At 43.7% G+C, this 27766-nt stretch overlaps 1 protein-coding gene across 2 annotated transcripts in view; it reads left to right on the top strand.

Annotated features, from left to right (window-relative positions):
• LOC133507329 (kazrin-like) overlaps positions 1-27766 on the top strand; it is a 110327-nt gene that overhangs the window by 40528 nt on the left and 42033 nt on the right. For both annotated transcript variants that reach the window (XM_061832255.1, XM_061832256.1), the window contains exon 5: positions 7232-7445. In XM_061832255.1, coding sequence (XP_061688239.1) covers positions 7232-7445 — 214 coding nt within the window. The remainder of the gene's footprint in view (positions 1-7231; positions 7446-27766) is intronic.

Genomic DNA, 27766 nt, shown 5'->3' with positions numbered 1-27766 from the left:
GCTATATATAACTAAAAAACTTGAAAATGAACTGATGATGCTACCTGAATCGATTTAGAGGAGAGTAAAGTTGAGTTTTGATTAATTAAAAATTGTTCTGCAGCCCAGCCAGCAGGGAGCACAAGTGAGAACCGTGTGAAATGAGCCAAGAAAGATGAGCAGATTTCCCCCAGAAGGTCTCCAGTGTAGTCTGCTCCCTCCCGCCCCTTCCTTGTCTGCACTTGTCTTCAGTCCATCCCCCCCAAGGTTCCTGCAGTCAGGCCTTTATCTTGTGCCTCATCGTGTTTCATCCCAAAGCACCTTTGACTGTTATCTCTGAGCACAGAGGCAGCCGTCAAATTGTTTGTTGTGACCGGGGCGATCTGAGATGGGCCGGGCGGAACACGCCTTGCCACGATTGGAAAGTGAAATTGGGCGCGCGTCGCCGCTGCGTGCGCGACAGCCGATGATTGTGTCTGCGACTTATCTCGTAGCCGCCACAGGGGTTTGTCTGCTACACTTGAAGTTGGGAACCGCGTCACATACTTCATCAGCCACCTACTGCACGCGCTGCTTTGAAGTACTGTTTTTAGGTTGCAGAAAAAAAAATGAGACTAGGATAAATAAATTCAAAAAGAAGCATTCTATATGACCCATTTTTTTACAAGATAAAATAAAAATAAACAATTGCGATCATTTGGTTAAAAACAAGAGTGCACACTCTCTTCTCGTTGGGATGTGGCTGTGTTCAGAATTAATCATTCAAACTCGTGTTAGATGGGAGTCAGTACACACACAGCACAATTTAAGGTGCCTCTTATTAACCACAAACCAAGGTCAAATGTTCTAGTTGGCTTTTCCTGACATTTAATTGCTTCCCACAGGAAGCCTAAACTTTGTAAGGCCCTAAGCCCCAAAACATGGTGTCGGCGTCACCATTCTTCACTGTCTGTGTACTAATCTTTTGGTTATGATTGTCGTGTTGTGTTTGCACCAAATGTACCTTTTGGGATTATAACCGGAATGGCCCTTGCTTTCATCCAAGAATGACAGGTTTTCCCTCATCTTTGTGAGATTGTTTTTTTTTTTCTTCCAAAATATTGTCAGGCTTGGATATGTCAGCCTTGCCGCCCTACAGGATTGCCTCACTAAATGAAGAAGACGTGAGATTCTTGTCACATCCTGTCTACTAAACGGCCAGTACTTGCCCAAAACTCCTGGAGCTCTTTAAACGTTGCTGCCGGCTTTTTGGCAACCTCCGTTTTCTTCTTAACTTTACAATCTGGGACAGTCATCCAGGTCTCGGTCTTGTTACCAGTGACAGAAAATTTGGCCCGCAGTGAGTGTTGTGCTATATTTTCTCCTTTGGATGATGGCTGCTTTTAGTGTGTGCTATGGTTAAAGGGGAATTCCACTGGTTTGCATGAACAATGTATCCAATAGGTCATGTAATATGTACTCTATTCTGACAATGTGATGTTAAATTCTCTCTCATTTAATAGTGTTTTGAGAAGATTTTTATCGACATCTACGACTTTTCAGGGAGCTGCCATTTTTGCGAGTCACATGACCTACGTGCGCGGATGTGATGTGTTACGTGGGGTTCCAAACGCTCGATTACATGGGACACCATTTATGCCCGGCGCTGATTTCTCGGATTTGTCCTTATCTGATGAAGAAATAGCAGTATCGGTTGATTGGGAAGACAGAGGAATACTTCCATACACATCCGTGGGTGGCTTGGCCCACTGGTTGATCGGGAAGACGGAGGATGGAGGAATACTTCCATACACATAAAAGTATTCCTCCGTCTTCCCGATCAACCGATACCGCTATTTCTTTGTCATGGTCATGTGACTTGCAAAAATGCCAGCGCCCCTGAAAATTTGTAGTTGGTGATAAAAATCTTCTCAAAACACTATTAAATGAGAGAGAATTTAACATCACATTGTCAGAATAGAGTACATATTACATGACCTATTGGATACATTGTTAAGGCAAACCAGTGGAATTCCCCTTTAATCATCTTCCCTGGAAATTATTTCACACCTTTCTCTGGACTGATACCGTTGAACAATGACATTCCTCTGTGCTTATGCTAAAATATGTCACAACTGAAATACCCGGAAAAGCCTGCTAGAACATCTGACCTTCATTTGAGCTCCATCAGAGGCACTTTTAATTTGGGCAATTTGATTGGTTAATTGTACACAACCCTACTTATCAGAGTTTGCGAAGACCTGTGAAACCACATGAAGTTCTTTATTTTGACTTCCCTTTTCAAATTAAAAAAAAAATATCTCAATTGAGTTGTGCAGGTTAAAGGTCACAATAGTAGGAAAGTTTAGAAGTAATTTATCTGCCATTTTTTTTGTATCAAAAAAATTTGGCATTTGAACAAATGTGTGTGAACTTTTTCCACTCCCACTTTGCTACGACAAGAAAGTTTCCATTTTATGAGCGAAAGAACTGAACATAATAGCACATAATAAGAACACAATCACACTGACACGTCGATGTATTCAATTCAAAGCATTACAAAGATGGAGAAACGTTTTTGGTCCTCTGATTGTCATGTAAATATTTTCACATTTGCACACTAACATTCTTTTTTTCACTGTAATATTCAATCCTCCGGATTTCTTGAAGGTAACTAGTTGAGCACGGAATGACGTCACACTTTGCTGCGGGGTTAAAACTGGAAAGCGTCCCGTTGCTATGGAGCGTTAGTCGATATTCAATTAACCCAAGCAGACATTCACAGTGACTGTTTATCAATAGCGCTCGTTAATGCCACGCCCTTCATACACTTAATTAAACTCAAGCCATTAACGACGTGCCGACACATGCAGAGAAAGTGAGTCGAGAGCGAGCGGCGCTGTCGCACCGACGGAAGAGGCGACGCCCGGCGTGTGTGCATGGCCATCACGGTAGTGACGTGTACTTAAAGTGGCTGCGTATCTGGGGCACACTGCGACCTTTCACCCTCCCCGATCGTTCATTTCCTAGCATTCCACAAAGGGGGCCGCCGCCTCACGTGGCTCCCGCTGAACTTGTTTGCTTCGGAATAACAATGTCAGAGTTTGGGTCGCCGTTGTCATCCACTGTGTGGCGCATCGCGAATGGGTCGCTAATCAGGGGCAGTCTAGACATTAATGATCCACTGACGTGATTGGATCAGATATGCGAACGGCACAATTGAGCCCCTGAAATGTTGTACAGCAAAAACCAATACAGATTTGTATGTATTTATGTATTTGTTTGTTTTAAGTATATGAACACTTGGCTCAACTCAAATTAGAAATGAAATTGTAATAATAACCACTTTGTAGTTCAGTTTAAAGCAAATGATAATAAAAAATGGCTACGTAAAATTTAAAGGGCCACTGTCATGAAATACATGATTTTTAGTATTTTATTAATGAAAAACGGCTGCTGGTATGGACCGATGCATTTTTTCACCACAAAACATGATTTTGACATATATGGCTTTTTGTAACTCCCGCCATGAAAATCCTCTCGAGGGATTTATTTTCGAGAAGAAGCCGGAAGTGATGTACATGGCAGGACAGCCCTCAAGTGGACTCGTTTGTTTCTATTAGTTTTAGCTGCGGGAAGGTAGCTCTTTGTTCCTTCGTGTTAGCCAAAATGCCGGTTTGTTGTATTGCTGGATATTGTTTGAACACTCGGGAGGATGGATTTACGCCTCATAAGTTTCCAAGAGACCCGGTTCGTCATGAAAAATGGATTGCACAGGTGCAAAGGACGAGTGCTTACTGGGTTCCAAATGACAGATACCTTTCTATAGAGCTACAAAAAAAAAAATAGTTGGGGGGGGCACGTAATCCGTAAATTAGGGTTGCTAAATGTGTCGATGTGCACATCGGTAGGCTTCCGTGCAGCAGCCGCTGAAGGACGACCTCCGCAGGCCTTGTGGATCGCCACCGGCCTTGTCAACAAAGTCAAGTCAGCCGCCGACCTTGTCGGCCGGGATGGCTCGTTGCGGCGCTGGGCCACGGTGGCTCATCTCTGCCACGGAAGTGGATCAGACGAGGAGGCGGTTTGGCCGCGGTGTCGTCGTCGCTCGTGGGGGGCGTTTTTTTTTTATCACCTCCACGCGGAGGGCTGGGAGATGGTTTGACCGTGATCCGGATATCCTCTAAATATGGCTCGAAACAATAGGGTAATATTGCCCCGATAACTTCACACGGTTGTGAGATGTTCTGTTCTTTGAAAAGAGCTTCCTTGTCAGAAGGGGCGTGTCTCAAAGTGGGGGCCACAGCAGCTGAGCTGAGATTCTGACCCAGAATCTTTGACTCTGAGCCCGATGTGGAAACCACGTGTCACTGTGCAGACCACAAAGTTTTACAATGAATGACAAATGAATTTTGATGCAATTTATAAAAATCCCAATTGAGACTTTTAATATTCATACCCCAGTCAAGTGTTGGACGTCTCATTTGCCATCCCATTTAGCACACTGTCAAATCTCATCAGTTCAGGTTGTGCTTATGAAGGATCTTAAAACATCCGCGAGACTTGGAGTCATTGACATCCTTGATAACTGTTGACACATTTTGTAGGTGATGAAGCCTCGGGGGAGGCTCTCGTGCCCTCGTTGAACAGAGGGAGCCGAGGCCTTGATGGTTCATCACAGCGGAGCTTACAAAGTGCTGCGTTCAAACGCTCACCACCCACGTCCTTGTTTGTCCCTCACCACCGTGCGACTGTGAGTACGATGAAAGCTCACTCGCCTTGGATGACAACAGCTTAAGCAGTGGACCCACACACTGATTTTTAACATCTTAACTGTCTTTTTTTTCTGAAAGACCTGGCACATGTCAAGGACAAAAATGGGAAAGTGTGTTGTGACTGCTCTTCTAGTGTATGGCGCACTTGAGATGAAAGACACCACACGAGCATGTAACAGTTGGCTTCTCTAGTAACTACTTTGAAGTCAAAAAAGCTCCTTGTCGTTGAGTATCGCGTCACAATGGCACAGTCTGTAGCTCAGCTCATCGTAGATATTGAACAAATTCAAGCGTTAACGATAGTCGTCCTTGACCCTTCCCCTGACTTAATACAGGATAATCACTAGTAATTTTTACATACATAAAATAATGGGGCCTTTGTTGCCTTTTGTCTTTGCAAATGTCGGAGATACTCAAATTCAGGTGTGTGGAGGGGGGGGCGTGTTTGTGTATTCAGTATTAATCATTCACAAATGTGGGTGGCTGACACTTCTGAGCAGATCAGAAAGGAAAAACAACTGAACAGACCCTACACGATAGGATAATCAGTTTGGTCCATCTTTTTGAGACGTCTTATCATCGGGCCTTTGCTGACATTGATCGTAAAGGAATGTTCTATCGTGTTTTCGTGAGTTTGTGTGTACCTTTTTTAATTATTTTTTTAAAATACATTTACTCTGAGGATTTTATGGGCGAATCAGGGAGGAAAAATCAATTGGATGCATCCACATCCAGACCTTGGGATAATTACTCAAGTTAATACTTTGATTGGAAACTAAAAATTCTCAAATTTGTCATGATTATTGATGTTTGGTTACCACACTTTAAACTGTTGCAATTTTCTGCCACAACTGTTTTGCTAGCAGATCGGGAGCTGTCCATTCATTTCGAATAGATCCCCAAACACAGGATAATCACTTAAGAGGAACTTTCAGATATAATCAGTTCTTTTTGACTGAAAAATTAGTTACAATCATCCCGATTTTTTTATATTTGCATACCCCAGTTTAGACATTGACGACTCTTAGCTGCTGACCATATTATAAGCAACTCAAAGAGGAAAAAAAAAACCCCACATTACATGATAATCATCAAGGGTACGATTTTGGAGACTGCTATTAAATGCACCTTTTCTGACTTTGCGGGTGCAAAAAATTGTTCCAATTTATCCTAATTATCAATCTGTCTGTACCACGCCTTTGCAATGGATCACGGGCCGCATATCGTCATACATTCTAACTCGGGCGTCAGTTTACCAAGTCTGGGCAAAACTTCTTTGCATCTATCAGCATGTTTGTTTGCGTGCTTTTTGGAACTTTACATCCACACACAAGACTGACGGTGCCACTTTGTGTTTGGTGGCTGTAATGTAATCTGTCTGTCTGGCTGTTCTCCATTGCGCGTCAATGGGCCTCATTCACTGTTCGTCTCTCGCTCTCTCTCTGTGTTACACTCACAGTTGAAAAGTTTCCCCCTTGGGCGCCTTGCGCCCCCTCCCTACCCCTCTCTTCCTCTCCCACCAACACAGGGGCGAGGGGGCTGAGCTTTTCCCAGGACAAAAGGGATGAATATATAATGGAATGAAATGGACGTGGGTGGAGGGGTGGCGGGAGTGGGCGGGGGCGTGAGAGACCGAAAGACAGCGGGGTGTTGGAGTGCTTGTCAAAGGGGGCCTGTCAAGAGTGGGACTGAGCAAGGAGAACTTTTTTTTTTTTTTCTTCCCCCAACAGAGCAAAGACACTAACTGGTAACAGACCCCACAAGGACGAGGGGTGCAGCACCACAGAGTGGCTGCACCATAACCCGCTTGGAAAAAAAAAACTGAGCTTGAATTTCTGTTTAAAATAATGACAATAAGGTATCTATTACAAAGTTTAAGCACAACTATCTGCTAATAAAATAGGACAATTTGACTTGGTAAAATTCTTCAAAAATAAGTGAACATAACTAGACATAAAGAGGCCCGACAACTTGGCAAAAATGCTTGATTTGAGTCTGCTACTCTCACACACACTGGTAAGAAGGAAAAGAGGCTATCTTGGTTTTTAGTTTTTGCAGTGCACCCTTCATCTTGCCTCTCGTATGTCTCTCTCTCTCTCTCTCTCTCTCTCTCTCTCTCTCTCTCTCTCTCTCTCTCTCTCTCTCTCCTCTCTCTCTCTCTCTCGCTCTCTCTCTCTCCCCCCAGTCCTGCAGCACATGGTACAGTCTGCTCAAAGGCTGCATGTCATCTCGCTCCCTCCTCCTCTGAGAGCAGCTGCTCACAGCACGTTCTCCTCCGTCTCCTTCTTCTTGTTCTCCTTTTTCACTTTGCCCTCACGTGCGAATGATGCAGTAGCGGGTAGACGTCATCCCCTAGCGAAGAGCAGTGTCTTTCTTTTTTTTTTTCCTTTTCCTTTCAAGTTATCAGCAGAGAGGTGGAGGCACAGGTGGAGGAGTTACCACGGGTATCCCCTTATCAACTTTAACATCATGCCGCTGCTCTGTGTGGATCCGCTCCTCAGGGGAAGATCCTCAAAATGATGGAGGACAACAAGCAGCTGGCCCGCCGCATCGACGGGGCCATCCGCTCGGCCGGCCAGGAAGTCAGCAACCTGCGCTCGGAGCTGACGGCCACCAACTGCAGGCTGGCCGGCCTGGGAGCCGGCAGCCCCGCCGCCTTGGAGAACCACCACCACCGGCAGCACAAGCACCACGCTGACAGCCTCCGCTACAGGGGTGAGTGTGAGCTCACCTTCGGTTCGCTACCTCTTGCCGCTTGCGCCGCTGTGTGAACATGTGTCGCCCTTTGGAGAGACGTGGGAAGCATTTAGGGAATGCTGCTAATATCATTCCGCTGCACGGAAGGCTGAGGGGAGGACATTTTATTGGGAGGGGGTGAGTTGGACCAGAGCTGGTTTTAGGGGGTTAACCTTTCCAAGGCAACTGCTGGGCTTGTGTCACTCTGGAATCTCAAACAGCTTCAAGAAGTTGAGCCAAAGTTAAACATTTTGTCCATGCAAGTTTTTGCCAGGTTCAATCTATATCCGCTGCGTTTGTCAAAATAGCCATCCATTCATTTTCCTTTGGACGCACTTCAAAATAATGCCAAAACTAAACACTCGAACAAAGATACGAGTGACCTAACTTACCAGTTCTTTGAGATATGAGCTGTCATTTGTGCAATTGTTGTACATGAGCTCACTGGATGGTGGAACTCAATTCGACTCACTGCACAGCACGCAAGCAGCAGTTTTGCAAATAGTGAACAATTTGTTAAAAAGAGGCTTCACATTGTTTCATGTAACTCCCCGTTTATTTCTCCTGATAAACAGAAATCAGAATTATACATTAAAACAACTGAACAACGTTGCTTTAAGAATGCCCTGCTTGCTTAATGCTGACATTTTAGATATTTGAACACAAATGGGAGAGCAACACACATAGACATAACAGTACCAACAGGCATATATTCTTTATTTACAAAAAATAATTAGTATTACAACACAAGTCTCATAAAGTAGTAGATGTACTATTCTTCATTTTTGTATGTATGATTATATTACACTGCCTCTGGGTTACCAAGGCAGGCACACCGGAAAGGAGCAGCACAATGAACTGGATTGTAGCATTAAATCATGATGCATAAACCTTTAAATTCTTTGCATTTTATTTAATCATGTCAGTATTCCAAGTTTTTATAAAGTATAATATTCTGAGTGCTACTTTTCCTTATTCCAAAGCACAAATGTTTTTTTGTTTATTTTTTTGGAGGGTATGTGTGTGACTGGAGCAGATTAATGGCATTTCCATTCATTTCAATGGGGAAAAATGATTTGAGATCGGAGTGTTTTGAAAAATGAGTGTTGTGACGGAACAAATTAAACTCATATTTCTTTTTCCCACTACAAGTACGAGCTCTACCCGCCTCTGTTTGGACGCATTTCAAACTCTTACCAAAACTACAGTAACCACGGTATGGTGAATGCATCGGTCACCTCGAGACATGCAGACAAACAACTGAGATTGCGGGCTGATGCAGCCAAGTGGAGACTGTGGAGTTTAGTACTGCCTTGCCAAATCTGAAGGCGTAAACAGCAGTGGTTTACGTAACCCAATAAGTCCTGCCTTGCCGTGCTTGTCATTCGGGTTGACCAGGTACTGGAAATAGTTCAACATAGACCTAGCAGTAGTTACTTTTGACCGTGGAAGAGTGTCAGTAGTGAGCGGACTTGTGCCGTACGGTGCAGTGTAGACAAGGCTTTAATGCTGCCTTTCCACTCCAGCAAAAGTATATATTCTGTCCTGAAGTACATCCTTTCAGAATATTTTGACAACTACAGAGATGGTCTTGTGATACAGTCTTAAATCATGATTCATTGTACAAGGAAAGCATACAGTATACAAGCAGATGAATTTATTTGAAGCAAAATATCATGTAAATGAACTAACTTTTGAAAATAAATGCAATACAGTGTTCTCTCGCTATATTGAGATTTTCCTGTTGTGGATTCAGTGGATTGTAGTTTGTTTTCATATTTATACCATAAAGAACTTGCCATATCGCTGGATTTCGGGTGTGTGCTGTATTTTTTTGATGTGGTAAAATAGATACTTCCTATCTTAAAAGAATAAAACGAAAAGAAAAAAATCCTGAAAACATGTTAGAATATAATGTACATGGTGTACAATACTACTGTGCATTACTGTATGTTTAAAATCTTTTTGTCAAAGTATAGAAAGTAGTTTTAAAAACATGGTGGAGGTTGATAGGCGTGTGGGAGAGTTTAATAATCCGGGAAGGTTAATACAACCCATAAACACGCGTTAATAATCCTGAAAATATGGTCGCTACTTCACAAAGTTCGCCTATTGCGTGCAAACACCTGACCCACCAACAAAAACTGCAGAGTACAACCACAGCAAATAAATCACGATATAGCATTTCTACCATACATCATCATATCAGTGGAACTAGAGAAGGGAAAATATTTCCAAAGAATCGCATTTTTTCAAAGCACAACATGTAAGTGAAATGACTTTTTTGGCCAACCACTACGATGTACTTCCTTTTTGGATATTTCGCCAACCACAACGATACACCCGTTTACGATGTGAATACAAGTGGAGAAGGGAAAACTTTGTGTTTTCACATACGGTTATGATACCAAGTACAATAGGTCAATACCAATACTAAATGTTTTGATGTTGGCCTTGTAAATACAATCAAACATTAGATTTATTGACACTATCATGACTGTAAATGTTCTTTTGTAAACTTTGGACACTGCTCGTGGTCAAATGTAAGATATTTGTTGAAGTAGTGGAATATGTTTTCAGTGGTCATTTTCCAGTGAGGACAACACATGTGGGAATTAAACATTTGGGTTTGATAGATACAGCAAAATATTGTCATTATTTCAATATTGATTACATGCAGTGTCAAGACGGAATGCACCCAATTGGATAGGAAAAACCCAGAGGTCTTGTTGTGCCTGTTGCCATCCGTCTAAATGTCCGGTTGAGGGTTGTTCATGTCATGTGAGATGATTAAGAGCCTTGTCAATGCCCGCTCATCCCTTTTTGTGCCTTCTGAGGTGTGACCTTTGATTCTATGTATGAACTATGACGGTATCACGGTAATAATCACAAAGACTAAAAGGGTAAAAACAGATAAAAGTCCCTCCACTTTTGCTCCGGGATGACCTTCTCCGGCGAGTCCGCCCGCTGTTGCCATTCCTCCGTTCTGTCTTTGTTGTGAGAGCCTGACATTCCCACATTCCTGAATGTCAGGGCGGTGATGTCACACTTCCTGTTCCCAGATGCGAGGGGCAGCGGTCAGGTGACCCGAGCCAAACAAGCCTCTTCTAACGCTTGGGATGGTCACAATGACACGGGGGCACGGTCGAGGACACTTTCATAACCTTTATGCCCTGTTTTATATATATATATATATATATATATATATATATATATAAAGGCTCAGAAAATGGATGGAGAGAGAGATTTCCCAATGCTTTCTTTCCACGATGGGGTGATTTATATCGTGATTTAATGAATCACAATACAGAAATTAACAGACGAGATTCCAATGTTCATGTTTCTTTTAAAAAATGGCCAACATTACAATATTGTTTTTTCAACTACTGCTTTGTTTCACAATCGGTGTGCCGTGATAAATAATAAAATATCATTTAATTGACCAAAATATTATTTGTTGAGAACAAAGAATGTATCTTTGTTCATCTATCTGCGGCAGTGGCATAACAAGACAGACAGAACAAATAATTGCTCTTCTCTTAGATGGCATAAAGTGACTTGCGTATCCACTTTTTGTGACATTTTTGTTTGTTGGTGTGCTGTGAGACTTTTCAAATGTAAGCTATGTGCCTTGGCTCCATAAGGTTGAGAATCACTGAACTTCTGGGCCGGCGTAAAGTCTGGCTTTCATTACCATGACGACCAGGGGTGGGGCTAGGCGACTGAACAGACAGAAGCGGAGACCACAATGTGGGGAAAAAAATGGGGTGCCTGTACAAACGGTAAAACCATTTTCACTAACCGAGGCAGCACTTCACACACTAGCACCTAACGCTAATATGATAGTGCAGCAAAATATTTTGCAGCTCCGCTTACCTTTTTTCATGATAACAGGGATCACGCATCTGCGGGGGATGTCGGTGTATCTAGTCGATAACATTTCTCACAGTGTCGTCCAGTAAAAACTTGAAAGTGGTTCAGCGACCTGAGTGGATCATTTCATGGGAGAGAAAGTTGCCGTTGGGGCGGTTATGTGTATAATAATATACTTGGTTGTTTAACTTCACACTTGATGGGTGTGCAGAAACTCCAGGGACAAAACTATTTATGTACGTGAAACGCTTCCTTAAAATTGCAGTGCAATTAGGAACGTAATGATGTTTTTCCCTTTTCCTCATGACGAGGTTCTTATTGAATTTATATCAGGCTTTAAAGCGAGAATTTAAGTTTATCAAGGTTTAGCTGTCAGATCAGCTTAGACACTTTCGGGTTTGATGAGTCCATCGGCTTATGGAGATCATCCTCGCCTTCCTGGGTTCGGGCACATTTGGTAGTCTGTTTGTTATCTTTCATTAAACAGCTTCTTTAATATGCGTGCCGTGATGGCCTGAATATGTAATATCGACACCTTTACCAAAAATGATGAGCTTTTCCACTACGCTCGGACTCTGCGCCGCAGCATCCCCAACAAATACCCAGAGGAGGTTCTTACCTCGCATTGCCTACGGCCTCCTTGCTGAACTCATCACGGGGGACTGCCGATTAAATCGCTTCCCCGAAATTTCACCCTTCGTTGGGATTAACTGCATCTCTACTTTTTACACGCTTTATTTCTCCCCTTCAGACGGCCTCTTCCTGTTTAAGTCGAACGGTGGAACCTCGGAATTTTAAGCGTGCCATCTATATTGTGAGACTTCATCTCAGTGGGGATGGAACGGATCAATTTATTTTGGATTCTTTATCTTGCCACCATTGAAGGGGACAAATGATGATAATTTATTGTAACTAAATGACTTCCACACAGCCGTGTCCTGACTGCTCAGTACAGTATAGAAACAGTTGTTATTGGAACTTGTTTTATGGTAGTTTGTACTGTATTTTATTTTATGGGATGGGCGGCACGGTGGATCAGCTGATAAAGTGTTGGCCTCACAGTCCTGAGGTCCCGGGTTCAATCCCGGACCCGCCTGTGTGGAGTTTGCATGTTCTCCCCGCGCCTGCGTGGGTTTTCTCCGGGCACTCCGGTTTCCTCCTACATCCTAAAAACATGCAACGTTAAATGGACACTCTAAATTGCCCCTAGGTGTGATTGTGAGTGCGGCTGTTTGTTCCCTGTGATTGGCTGACAACCAGTTCAGGGTGTACCCCGCCTCCTGCCCGTTGACAGCTGGGATAGGCTCCACGACCCTCGTGAGGATAAGCAGCAAATTGAATGGATGGATGGATGGGATGGTGCCTTGTAGTTAGCACATCTGCTTCACAATTCTGTTTTTTGGTGTTTGAAGCCCAGCTTCCTCCTTCCTGTGCAGTGTTTGAATATTGTCCCAAGGTACTCGGGCTCCCACATTCAAAAAACATACATGTTAGAAGCAATAAACATGCGTAATTGTCCTTATGTGTCAATGGTCATTTGTGTTTATGTGCCCTGTGACTGGCCGGTGACCAGTCCAGGGTGGATCCCGCTTCTCTTGCTCAAATTCAGCTGAGACTGGCTTCATTTTACTCATGAGACCTAACACAGGCAGCCTTAACATTAGACAAACACAATAAGAATGACTGGTGTCCCACCCCAAGGTTTATTTATTTAAATTCATACGTGCATACTCCATACGTCCGTCCATCCATCCGTCCATCCATCCATTTTCCTAGCCGCTTATGCTCACAAGGTATCGTGGGAGTGCTAGAGCCAATCCCAGCTATCATCGGGCAGGAGGCGGGGTACACCCTGAACTGGTTGCCAGCCAATCGCAGGGCCCATGGAGACAGGTGACCATTCACAATAATATAATATATAATTAATAGTATTTTATATATATATAATGCGTGGCTTTGGGATGTGGGAGGAAACCGTAGTTCTCGTGGAAAACCCACGCAGGCATTGGTCGAACATGTAAATTCCACACAGTCTGTGATTTGAACCCCAATCTGTGTTCAGCACAGATTGCACTGTGGGGCAGACACTGACTGTTGTCTCCATGATTTCATAGTGGCAAAACATCTTTTACAAGCCCAATATCCCCCGGGATTCTTTCAAACCTTCGAGGTTCCGCTGTTTAATGTGACAACGCATGCAGTATGTAACTCATAAGACTAATGACTGAACTCCACGGTAACCATTTGTTGCTTTTCCTTCCCTGTAAAAATTGCTGGTATGTTTCCCAAGCTGTAAAAAAGTGAAATGTCAAGGGTATAAAAGCAGAACCTATGAGGGTATCACCTCAGTGACAAGGTGCAATAAAAGGTGCATTTTATAGGTGAGTGTTTTCATAATGAAGTCACCTCTAATCCTCTCTATTGGCGCCTCACTGTGAATCCATCATGGTGATGTCAAGGCCTTGTTTAATATTCCTAAATGACTCTGAGACGCTTCAGCAGCGAGTGCAGTGCATAGCTGCCATCCCCAATGACTATCTGAGGTGTGCGAAAGCATGTGAGGTAACCCAACGGGATATTAGCATGTGTCTCCTGCTGCTCCAGGAGTGCCCCGCTGCCGGATGCTGAGACAATGACTCATACGAGTCCTTGCAGTGATTGATCTGTTTGTGACCGACGCCGTGCGTGTGGACCTGAGATTATCCAGGGGGTGCTTTTACCTGCACGACAAGGACAAAACGTTCCACGGCCGCTAACCGATGAAAAATGCCACTTTGAAGTAAAAAGCAGTCAAAGTGTTTGAATTGTCCTCACTGGGCTATAAGAGGACACGTGTGCTATACACAGGAAATGAAGAGGTGATTTCAACAAAAAATTGCACTTAAAAAAAAAAAGCACTTCCACACCTTAAAATCGAATCAAATAAAATCTGATATTTGAAAAAAGGTATTTCCCATATTTTAGATTAAAATTCATGTATTACATTATTTTCTGAAATGCAATTAATTCTTACAAAAACATGTTTTCAAATTTTCAATAAAATATAATCAAAAATGTATGTACAGATATTTTAGCATCAAACTAATTCATCAAAAGCTACAGTTTAAATACAATTATAATTAATTATTGGTTACATGTGGATAATTCATAATCTTAACTGGTAATAATTAAATAAATTAACAGTTGAAATTAATGAAGAGCTGTCCCACATTACATTTATTTTTTAAAGATCAGGCCTTTGGCTGTATTTAGTCAAAGTTAATGTACAGAAAAAAAGTTTCATATTTTAAAGGTAATTAAATGAAACCCTAACGCCTGACTTTGGTGCATGGGTGGGCATGGGATCGATTCCCGCTCAGTGATGGTGTCGATATCTTCCCTGCGACTGACTGGCGACCAATTCAGGGTGTGGGCCGCCTTTCGCCCGAATCTAGCTGGGAAATGAAATACAAAGATACAAAATAGCACAAAACGTAATAATATTAATCATGATTATAAAATAAGGGCAGCACAGTGACGGAGCTGTAGCATGTTGGCCTCACAGTTCTGAGGACTGGGGTTCAAATTCCAGCCCCACCCATCTGGAGTTTGCATGTTCTCCCCGTGCCTGTGTGGTTTTTCTCTTGGTGCTCTAGTTTCCTCCCACATCCCAAAAATACGCATGACAGATTAATTGAAGACTCTAAATTGTTCGTAGGTGTGAATGTGAGTGTGAATGGTTGTGTCTATGTGCGTCAAGCGATTGGCTGGCGATCACTTCAGGGTGTGGCTGTCGCCCTGAGTCAAGTGCAATGGGCTCAGCACGCCCACCATCTGAGTGGAATTCATAGCTAAACTGTGCATCGATTAGTGAAGTTGTAATTATGAGTGACACACATCGCCCTCGTTTAGTACATCGTTAGTTTGCAACTACAACTTCATAGCAGCTGTAATGTTGATGTGAGCGTTGACTGTCACGTGCTACTGACAGATATAAGCGGATAATGAAGCGTGAGCGTGTAAAACCCGCCGCCGCCTGCCGTAAAAGAGTTGATGAAGTGTCCTCGTCTTAACGCCGTGATCATCTCTGCAGTAGAGAAGCCGAAGAGCCTCTAATGCGCTCTGCTGCGGAGTCGTTGCGGCGACCGGTCTTCTCTCTTCTCCACCATCTGGGCTGAGTTTTGGAGGAGGCCAGGCGTCTCTTATTACTTCATTGTGTACACACGTTGGAACGTAAACTATTACGCTACAACCACCCCTCACCCCCACCCCAACATCATTGTTATCCCTTTTATTTTTCCAGCGCCGTCCAGGGAGCACCCACGCACACGCAAAGAACGCATGCAATGCGCTTGAAGCGCCCCTGTGGGCCCACCGCCGTCTAATACTTCACCCCCCGCCCCCAACCGTCGTGTTCCCTGCGTGGCCTCTGCTAGCCACACCCCGTCTGTGGTCAACGCAACATGAGAGCAACTGTGTCCAAACAATAGCTAATAGAGAGGTGGCCCCCCCCACCCCCCCCCCACCACAAAGTTCTTCTCCCTCGCTTTTCCTCTTCCTTGCCACACTTCCCCAAGTCAGAACTGAGGAGGGAGTTGTTGATTACCCCTGGCTTTACGACACAAATAAAGGCTTAATTCAAATATCACAGTTCAATTTTGGTATTGGGCAACTCGTGGTGAGCACTTCTGCCTCACAGTTCTGAGCTTCTGGGTTCAAATCTCCACGTGTGGCGTTTGTTCTCCTCATGCTTTTGCGGGTTTTATCTGGTTACTGCATGTTACCACATTCCAAAAAAGATGCAGTTCATTGAAGAGGGAACCAGTGTTCTGAAACTTCCTGTTCTACGTCAGGGGTGCTCAATGCATCGATCGTGAGGCAGTCTTGGTCGATCGCGGGACGGCGTGCCAAAAGAAAAAAAAAAAAAAAAAAACGTCAGCCTATGTTCCCTCTAAACTGCGCGGGTGCGCAATTCTGCATCGCTAATGCAGTCTCTTTGCAGATATTCTGCATTCCACGCAAAAAAAAATCCAATGCAAATTGAAAGTATACAGCTATTCAGTTTGTGGCATTTTGCAATGTGATTCAATGAGTGAGGGTTGACTGGTTGTTACATCCAAGAACGTTATTTAGTTTCAGATTTCTTTTAAAAGGAACTAGTTTTGCCTGAAAATAGCTGGGATAGGATCCAGCAGTCCCGCGACACTTGTGAGGATCAGCAGCTCAGAAAATGTTTATTTAACGTATTCTGAGACAAATAATAATTTTCCTTGTAATCCATTTTGGGAATTCTGTATTCCAAAAGAACTAAAGAACACTTTCACTCCCTTTTACGGAGTGTCCTTGAACCCGTCCTACACACCCAGACAGCCTTGCTGTGGCTACCTACACACTGAATGACTTGCCAAATACGATGTTCTTTCAAGCATACGGAGCCTCATATATTGAGATTTCTCCTGTATGTGCCGAACCAAACCTGATACTCTTCAATGAAAACAAGCCGCTGTCCAAAAACCGTTCACCCACCAGAATGAGCGCGTTCGCAGTAAAACGTTTACCAGACAAAATTAAACTTTCTTCAGTTCACGTTTGTCCGAAATACAAACAAGTTCATGAACTTTCCTCCAGTGAACCTGTACAAGATACATAGTTTTGAATGTGGGTGTAATTTTTTTTTTAAATGTGGCGTATGATTGGCTGGAAAAGATTCAATTCTAAAAGATACTGTTGACTTACAAATATGTAATAACAAGGTGTATCTGTTGATTTTATATTCTTAATTGCCATCCAACTTCATAAAGATGTTAAGCAATGGAAAACAATCACACTTTCATTACAACCGCTCTCCTGTCCTTACACACATCAAAAGTCAAAGAAAAAGCAAAAAGCAAAAAGCTCAATGAAACCGAATCTGAAAAATGTTATGTGACTTTAGAGGCATCCTTCCTAAAATTTGTCTTTGTTTGACATCAGTCGTATTAATATGAAACAATTGAAAAATATTACTCAAAGCTCTGAGTTAGTTGCTTTATAATTATTTCCATTATTTGATCATTAAGTGTTGAATTAATATTTGTAAAACGTGTTTCGAAATACTTACCGGAACATCAGTCATGTCAGTACTGATTAATGGCTAATGAATAAATGATGAGCGTCTATTTGTTGTTGCTGTAATGGAAGACAAGGCCGGTGCTGACCTGGCACATGGCTGCAGACTGTCGGTCAGACGCAGCGTTCGTGCGTCTGCGCGTGCTCGATCTTTTGATTTTGGCCGCCGCGGTGTCAAGGGGCAGGAAGGACAGCTGAGTGCCGCAAATGCACTTTCATGTGTGCACGTGAGGACATGAAACGCTTAGCTATTGTATGCGTGGCTTGGATGGTTGCCAGGTTTGCAGAGCACAACTGATTTCCGTGTTTCAACGTCGGTTCAGATTTGCTCGTAGGGGGCATGAAGAAGGCTGACCAAAGTCCGTGGCCTGTATGGCAGCTGCCCCCCCCCTCCAAACCACCTGCCCCAAAATGAAAAAAAAAAAAAAAGCTTGTTGCATTATTTTAAAGTGTCCAACTTTCTCTTTCATGCAACTTTTGAATTGTGTACGTGCAGAAATAAAGTAAAGCAGTAAGGCAATTCCAGTAACGATAGCTTTTGACTGGATAGCAATGATTCTACACCTTATTGAGGCAAGGAACATATTTTACATTTGAAAAATCTCAAGACACACCAATAAGACAGAAGTCAACTATACACTTTGTGTAATCGAATAGAAGAGCATTTATTTGTTCTCCGTCTGTCTTTATATGCCGCTACCATAGATGAACAAAGATACATTATTTGTTGTAAAAAAAAAATCATCTTATGACGATCCATTTTCTTAGCCGCTAATCCTCACAAGGGTCACCGGAGTGCCAGAGCCTATCCCAGTTGTCATCGGGCGGGAGGCGGGGTACACCCTGAACTAGTTGCCAGCCAATCGCAGGGCACATGGAGACAGATAACAGTCGCACTCACAAACACATCTAGGGGTAATTTAGATTGTCCAATTAATGTTCCATGTCTTTGAAAAGAGGGAGAGTGCCCGGAGAAAACCCACGCAGGCACGGGGAGAACATGCAAACTCCACACATGCGGGGGCAGAATTTGAAAGCTTCAGAACTGTGAGTCCAACACTCTACAGCTGTGCCACCGTGCTGCCATATTACGACCAATTAAATGAAATTTGATAATTTCCCGTAGCACATCAGAAGCGCTCCCACTGAACACTGGTTGAGAATCACTGATTCAAAGCACAACTACCATTTAAAAGGCAGATGCTGTCTTATGGTAGATACCGTAAGTTACTGAGTAAGTAGGGAGGCACTGCAATTCATTTAGTTGGTAGGCAACTTAGTGGGTAGGTTTTTGGGTAACTAGTTAGGAAGGTAGGCTGCTAACCAGTGTGGATACCATCAGTCGTTAACGAAGCATCTCTTATTGCTTGAAGGAAAACCACTTGAGTCCAGATCATGAGCGGAGGACCTCGTCTTCTTCCTCAAGTTGGAAATAAAAAATGGCCTCCCGCTGTTTGATGTTCGTCACCACAAAGTTTCTTCAATCTCAAAAGGAAAGCGAGTGGCGGAAATGAGGGAAGTGTGCCGCTTGCGTTTATCACCGCGCTGCGTCTGTCACAAGCGGGGAAGTTACTCATGGGTTGTTAGTGGGGAGAGGCTTCCTTTTCTTCTCGTACTTTAGGAGCCTGTGGAATCTTCTAGATAGTTTCCCCGCCAAGAGGAACGGGCCAATTCAGATAAGCACGGTACGGCTCACATGCTGCCAACAGTCATCTGATAAATGCTCGCTGAAATAGAGGGACTCAATGTGTTTGATATTTGAGAAGCCTTTATTGATAGAAATGCAGATCCCCCTCATGTTTTGAAACCCTAAAGTTTCCTTGAAACTCAAATCTTCCCTGGAAATCTGCATTTGAAGTCCCCTTACCTGGACACCATTAATTGAAACCCTGAACCCTAATTTTGAAATTTTGGCTCCAAAACCTTCCCTTGAAATCCTGGGTTGAGACATTTACCTTGCCTTGAAACCCCAATTTTGAACCTGAACCGAGGCTTGGAACCCGAATTTGAATCGCCAACGTTATCTTGAACCCCTACTTAGAAGCCCTTCATCCCTTAATTTGAAACCCCAACTCAGATGTGAATCGCTCACTTTAAAGGTCAAGTGTCATCCCTTATAAACATTCTAAAATAGATATTGAACTGAAAAATACATAACATTATTCACTTCAATGTCTTCATGAAAAATGAGCAGAGAGCATGTCATCCATGCACAAAGTTGCGGAAGTGTCATTCGACATTCAAGTGGTCGCCATATTGGCTGCATCTCCTGCCCGTGACATCACCCCAGACATTTGCCTACTGTGGGAGACAAACACGGCCCTTTTGACACGGAAGCTTTTTTCGAAGAAGAGAACATCTCACGACTGAGTGAAGTTACCGGGGCAATATTACCCTGTTGTTTTGAGCCGTATTTAGATGATATGCGATCACGGCCAAACCACCTCCCTGCCCGATCCACCTCCACGCGTCAGTGATAAAAACAACGGCGCCCGCGAGCAACTACGACGCCGCGGCCGAACCGCCTCTCCGTCCGATCCACTTCCGCAGCGAAGATGAGCCACCGCGGGCCAGCCGTGACGAGCCACTCCGGCCAGCAAGGCCAACGGCCGGCTCGGCCTTGTCGGCAAGGTCAGTGGCCACCCACAAGGCCTGCGGAAGCCGTCCTTCAGCGGCTCCTCCACTGAAGCCTTCTGATGCGCACATCGAAACATTTAGCACCCCTGATTTACGGATTACGCCCTCCCCAACTTTTGTCTTTTTTAGTAGCTATATACACACCTACCTGTCATTTGGAACCCACGAAGCTCTCGTCATTTGCACCTGTGCAATCTATTTTTCACGACGCACCGGGTCTGTTGCAAACTTATGAATAGGGAATCCATCCTCCTGAGTGTTGGAGCAATATCCAGCAATGCAACAAGCCGGCATTTTGGCTCACACGAAGGATCAACAAGCTATCTTCCCGCAGGTAAAACTAATAGAAACAAAGAAGTCCGCTTCAGTGCTGCCCTTAACGTCACTTCCTGCTTCTTGCCGAAACAAATCCCTCAAGAGCATTTTCATGGCGGGAGTGACAAAAAAACATATGTCAAAATCATGTTTCGTGGTGAAAAAACGGATGGGTCCATACCTGCTGCCTATACTAATAACATACTAAAAATCATCCATTTCCTGACAGAGGCACTTTAAAACTACCTCAAGACCCTGATTTGAAACACTAACATTGTCTTTGTGCTATAAATTGAAACTATAATCCTCGTTTGAAACCCTAACATAGATTTACAATCCTTATTTTGCACCATAATCCAGGTTTGAAGCACTAACCTTCCCTTCAAGCTCAAATTTAAAGCGTAACTTTGGCATCAAACCCTATTTTGATTCTCCACCCACGTCTTGATGGTCGAATCTGGTTCTCGGCACCCCGCCGTGTGGTTTTTTTTTTTTTGGGTGCCGTCCTTTCCGCATTTTCACCTGGAATCATCCAAATCCGCTTTGACTCCAAACTTCAAACAGCGCCGAAGGCAGGGAGCCAACATCCATTTCAAACGCCTCATTGCTTTGACCGCGATGAGCGCCTCCGCCGCTGCCGCCGCGCTCGGTATTGTCGTCACCCGGGCCGCTCGTTTCAATCCTCCCCCGAGCGCAAAATGGAGTCGGCGTGGAGGAAAATGACTTTTGAGGAAGTGCAGAGCTCTGGCGGGCCATCCGCCAAAGCGTAACATTCCCACGCGGGCGCGGAGAAGCAGAACACTTCTGACGCCGCCCCGGATCTTTTGACGCGGGCGGGCCGGTTGGTTGACCTTTGAAACATAATCCAAAAATTTTCGTTTTTTGCGCCGTTGGACTGCCTTCACGATGCCGTTGACTTTAGTCAGTCCAAAGTAATTATAATCACTTTATTTAGTCGATTGATCCACCACAAGTAGACAAAAAAATACTTGTATCTTATTCTGCTTACATGTATTGGTGATGCTTCCTTTCCTCAAGCATGTTGAAATCGCCTCTATAATTACGACGGACGGGAATCCAGAACTGGTTCTTTATGAGAAATGTGATTAGCCATAATTCATTAATGATTCAAATTACCTGCCCCCCCCTCCAGCTCCTCCCACGCACACACATTGTTAACTTGGGATGTATTTGTTTATATAATTTGTTTGATGATCTTAAACTTTGAAGTGCGAAAACTATGCAAAAAAAAGAGAGAATCTGAGAAGGCAGGTACTACTTTTTTTTTTTTATGTGTGGTGTTTGATGTCATTCCCTCACACAATGAGAACCGATAAGCAACCCGTTTGATAAACACTATCAATAAAAACTCTCCCGACCTCTGGGCTGTCCACAGTGAGCTACATCGTGACTTAGGAGTTCTGCCTCCCTTCTTAACATGTAACTTTACAGCATCCCCCACAGCGGCCCCCCCCCCTCCCTGGTTTTACCAGATTGTTGCCATGTAAACATTGAGTGCATGAACCAGGCGGTCACATGTTGGCCTTAATTTGCACTGTTTCCGCATTTGCACCCACATTGCCTCCAAAGTTTGACTTTTGAATGATTGTTTTCACTACACAGCCTGTTGTCGACATTGGCGCTAAAAGCCTTCCTACCTCTCCTCACCCTTACCGAGGAGTTTTTTTTTTTCCCCGCAAATATTTATCAGGTCACACCAATTAGAGTGGCTGTGTTGTGCCGGACAACGCACACACATACAGTGGAGGTTGTGTATATGCATTCCCGGGGACTTGCGTCATGTTTGGAAGCAAATGTCGTCTTACGTTTGACCTCGATGCAGATGTCCCGCACGTGTTGCTTTCAGAACTTCAAGCTTGAGCCTTGAGACATGAGTTTCATTCGTACTGTGACTGCGCTCATACCTTAAATATCTCGTATCTCAAATCATCTTTCTCCATTGAAATGAATGAATGTCATTAATTTGTGCCCTCCCCCCAAGAAACAAGTTTCGCAATGTGTTTATTAAATGAGAAAAACAACACTATAATACCACCATATGCTTCATAACTGTTAGACAGTCATGGCATAATTACTTTAAATAGAATCAGAATCAGTTAAACAGGGCGGCACGTTGGCTCAGCTGGAAAGCGTTGGCCTCACAGTTCTGAGGTCCCAGGTTCAACTCCGGACCCGCCTGTGTCGAGTTTGCATGTACTCCTGCGTGGGTTTTCTCCGGGCATTCCGTTTTCCTCCCACATCCCAAAAACATGCAACAATAATTAGAGACTCTAACTTCCCCCTCGGTTTGATTGGGAGTGCGGCTCTTTTTCTCTATCTGCCCTGCAATTGGCTGGCATCCATTTCAGGGTGTACCCTGCCTCCTGCCCATTGACAGCTGGGATAGGCTCCAGCACTCCCCACGATTCTTGTGAGGATGAGCGGCAAAGAAAACGGCTTTATGGATGGATGAATTAAACAGTTGTTAAGACTGCATTAATTGAATGGCCATTGTGTTGCTTGCCTTGTCCACTTGGAGGCAGGATACAGCAGCTAAACATGGACGTCACATCTCTGTTTAGTTGAGCTCCTTGCAGAGGACAAAGAACATATACAATATATTTGTCATCCAATACTCACCATACGACACCAGTGGATTCATCTAGTCAAGCAATATGTTTTTTTTCAGTTTTTTGGTATATATATTTTTTTAAATAGTTGAGTTCACTGGCACCATACAATGCTTGAACCTCAAGTTTGACTTTGCAAGTCAAAGTAAAAATCAGATGAACGATGGCTCGTATCTTGAATAATTCACAAATCAGGTCTCTTGTATCTCAAGGCACCCCTGGATTACAAATAATAAAAAATAATCAGGATTTTCCCAGTTTGTCAGATTAATTAAGGATTATATTCCTAGGCGACCCCGCCACCCGAAACAGGATAAGCGGTACAGAAAATAGTTAAACAAAACGAATTTCATTAACGCCTGCTTTTAATGTCATGCTCAATCTGCACCCATGCTGAAATGGAAATATGCATTTTAAGATATTCCAGTGAGACTAATCCAACACTGAAATTGAAGGCAACTCGGTGCGACTGTAAAGCAGAAATTTGATCCCAATTTCACACTACAGAGCTGAGAAAATAAAACATTTAAGAGTCAAAGACTTGTTTTCTAACAATTATCTAAGCACTCTGGTGAACTTATTTTTAATGTATGTTTAACCTTATTCCGTTTTCATAAAAATATGACTTTGTTAATGTTATATCTTTATATTATTTCCATTTTACGCTTTTAATAGTTTTAGCTTACCGTGATAATAATACAGATTTATTCTTGTAGTATTTCAACATTATTCTCATAATGTAGGGAGCGATTTTGTCATGAAAGTAAATCTAACCTTGGATAATATTTTACGTTTGTGCTTGTAATACTAAAATTATATATATATAAAATGAAAAATTATGTTGAGTCTCGTAAAAGTGAGACTCCATTCTTGGAGTATTACAATTTTATTCTTGTCACGCTAGGATGTTTTTCTCTTTTAAAAAAAAAAAAGTAATTTCCCTTTTTTTCCCTTCTATGCTCTTAATACTCCTCCGTAAGGTTGTCTTTTTCTAGGAATTTTTGAGAGGTTTGGGTCCAGTCAAGTCTGCGTCTGGCTTCTTATGCTTTCAAGTGTGACAAGGGCTCCTCTCCACCAGCGATGGAATCTTCCATCCTGGCTGGTGAACAATGTCTTCCATTCAAACATGGCCACCAAAAACTTCCAAGTTGAAGCGCAGCCTTTTTGTGTTTTTTTTCTCTGAGGTTTCTCGTTCAAGGGGGGGGGGGGGGCTTTCCCCACCAATTCTCCTGAGTAACCGCCTGCGAGACAGTCGACTCGCTACTCTCTGTTCGGGAATGCGCTCCCAAACCACTAATGAATCCTCCTCCGAGCCATCCCACCTCCGGCCTTTCATTCTTCCAACAACGCCATCAGTCCTGCAGCAGTCTGGTGGTTGCAGAGATTGTGTTGATACTTTTCTTTTATGGGCGCCATGCGTCAGCAGCTTTATGACGACTCGCTGTTCTGGAGACTGCGTGTGTGTGTGAGCCACTGCCCTGCACAGCGTCCACTGCGAGGTCCTACTGGAGCTCCGGTGGCCACTTTGGCTTATGAGGCAATATGAGAAACTCCATTAATAGACGCGGCATGCGGGCTGAATTGATTCTGAGGTCGGTTCATAAAGCACAGAACCTTGGTGCAGTCCTAACAGTCACATCATTATGGTGTTATTAGAGCAAGAGGTGGGCTGGGGTGGGGGTGTTGGTGGGAGTCATTTACAGGTGCCTTTAGAGCAAGAGAGAGCGCTCAGTACTTTTCTGCCTGGCTTCTGCTCTTGGATGATTTCAGAAAGGTAGCCCTAGGATATTTTTTTGGGGTGTGAATGCATTCGTTATGGAGGATTTTAGAGGTGTTTGAAGTGCTCATTCCATGTTTGTGAGAAAATTCCACATAGATGAGTATGAATGTAGCATCCAAGAGCGAAGAACAGTTGCCTTTCAATGTTATCATCCTTGTCTCTAACTCTCCAGGCATGACCAATCAACCCATGCTGGATCCAACCTGTTAGATTAGTGAAACAATAGTTATGCTGTGACAGCTTGGGCGTGCTGTAGATTAGGCATGAATAATCGATTTACACTTTACATGTACATTACTTGCTCTAATGTACAAGTCAGATTAAGACTGGGTAGTGGGGTGTGGGGATGGGGTGCTAAAGAGACAACTGTTAGCGTAAACTTCACTTGATCAGCGTGAAAGAACGATAACGATGGCTACAGGGGTGCCGCAATCCCATATTTGGAAGTAATGACGTAACAGCCTCAAAGGAAGTTGGGAGGTGTACTGGTTGTATTTGTTGGTGCTGAGAAAGTAAGGCCTTATTTTAAGGAGGAGGAAATGATGCAGCCCTCTCCGGTCAGGGATGAGACCCTGCCCCAAGTGGAGTTCAAGTATCTTGGGGTCTTGTTCACATGGGAGGGAAGAATGGAGCGGGAGATGGACAGACGGATCAGCGCAGCGCTTGCAGTGATTCGGACTTTGTATCGGTCCGTTGTGGTAAAGGGGGAGCTAAGTCGAAAGGCAAAGCTCTCAATTTTTCAGTCGATCTACGTTGCTACCCTCACCTATGGGCACGAGCTGTGAGTCGTGACCGAAAGAACAAGATCCCGTATACAAGCGGCCGAAATGAGTTTCCTCCCCAGGGTGTCCGGGCTCTCCCTTAGAGATAGGGTGAGAAGCTCGGTCATCCTCGTCCGTATTGAGAGGAGCCAGATGAGGTGGCTAGGGCATCTGATTAGATGCCCCCCCGGATGCCTCCCTGGTGAGGTGTTCCGGGCATGTCCCAGAGACCCCAGGGACGTCCCAGGACACGCTGGAGAGACTTTGTCTCTCGACTGGCTTGGGAACGCCTCGGCATCCCTCCGGAAGAGCTGGAAGAAGTGGCTGGGGAAAGGGAAGTCAGGGTTTCCCTGCTGAAGCTACTTCCCCCGCGACCCGAGCCGGAAAACGGTAGAAAATGGATGGATGGATGGATGGATGGATGGATGGATGGATGGATGGATGGATGGATAGATGGAGATGATGCAGTAGCAAAAATAAAAAACAAAAAAAGGGAATGGGAATTTCACAGAAGTATCTCTGATTTAAACTCGTTTGTGAGCCTTCTTATTCCAGTATGAGCACTTCAGGGCACAGTTGAGCCTGAGCAGGGAGCCTTGAAAGGGAGTTTGAAAGCCTCCCGCTGTGATGTCTCACTGTATATCATTTTTCTATCGGCCCAAAGTGGGGGGTAGTGGGACGTTGCAATCATTACTATTTCCTCCATTTCTCCCTTGGCGTTTACAGTCCAACTAGCACTACACTACCAAATTAACACTCAGAAATCACGCTGCCTGCCTCTCTCCCATTGGAGAAGCTTTTTGACATCACTGCATCAAGCTCCAAAACGTTTTTCTATCCGCTGAGGTGGCGCCGGGCGTCAGACGCCCTCTTCATTGACGTGATGCTGGGCGTCATGTCAGAACGCCCCGACGCCCCTTCGGCACACACACAACAAACCAATAAATGGAGTCTGTCCATGTGTATGTGTAACAGATGCCAGCTTGTGGTGTACAAATGTACATTCGTCAAACGTCGCTCTTGGTGAGCATTTCGAGCCGTTGGCTGTTGGGGCTTATCACACTCGCCTCTCAACCGGTGACGAGGGTTTGAGCCTCGGGCACAAATGTGTTGAATTGCCACTGTCACACATGTGCTCTGAGATGGAATAAGTTTGTATGGAAAATGAATCAAGGGTAATGAAACTGCTCTAACCGTTCACGGCATGGACGTAAGCGAGATTGTACATTACACATCACATTCCTTGAAAACCAGATAGTGAAAGTGTATTTCCAGTAGTATGTTTTTTTTGTTTTTTGTTTTATTAAACAGAGAAGATCAGAGAAATGTGCTATTACTTTGATCTCGTTTGAAGGAAAAATTATGGGATCTGTGATTACTCGGATATGAAATGACCTACAGTATATCAGGATATGGAACTTTGCACGTATTACACATTACTAGTGGACAGTATGACTCAATCACTTAAAACTACAAGTCGTGATTTGCATATTCACAGTTCACTAGCCACAAATTCACATAGTAACATCCTTTTTCCGTAGAACTTCTCCTCGCTTATTTGCTCATTTTGTGCTCTTTCTGAAAAGCCCCAGGATCCTCCGAAATGCCACAAAAGGCTTGTCTGTGTAGGAAAGCAGTGCCTGTGAAGAATGTTTGAAGCGATGGATCTCGACTGAGGTTTGTGTGTCGGGAAGGAGCTAAATTTGGCCCGGATAGTTAGCGGTTGTTCTGGAGAGTCTTTGCCCCCTGTGCAAACCAACTTTGTTGTAATATGAGGAGTTCTAAATGATCATCTAAAAGTTGTGATATACTGTATTTGTGGTTTAAGATGTTTCTATAACGGGAATTATCAAAGGTTTTAGGAGGATATAAGGGGAAAATTTTTTTGCGATTCAAGGTAGTGCTTGGCCTCATAGCGAGGATTGCAGTACTTTGCAACCTCAATCATTTGAATAGAATTTGATCAAAATGTCCAATAGAGTTTTTTGTTGCTCGGTAGGGTTCAGAGGCCTCAATCACCAGCTGCCCCATTAGCCAATGATGAAACGGACACAAAAAACCCATACTACACCGTCAAGATTGTATAAATGACAATCCCAAGGACTCACCTGCAACCATAAAGGGGAAATCCACTGTTTGCATGAACAGTGTGTCCCATAGGTCATGTAATATGTACCCTATTTTGACAATGTGATGTTAAATCCTCTCTCAATAGTG

This window comes from Syngnathoides biaculeatus, chromosome 10, assembly GCF_019802595.1.
Source record: "Syngnathoides biaculeatus isolate LvHL_M chromosome 10, ASM1980259v1, whole genome shotgun sequence".
Taxonomy (NCBI): domain Eukaryota; kingdom Metazoa; phylum Chordata; class Actinopteri; order Syngnathiformes; family Syngnathidae; genus Syngnathoides; species Syngnathoides biaculeatus.
Note: the sequence above shows the minus strand (reverse complement) of the source record. Positions and strands in the feature narration are given on the sequence as shown.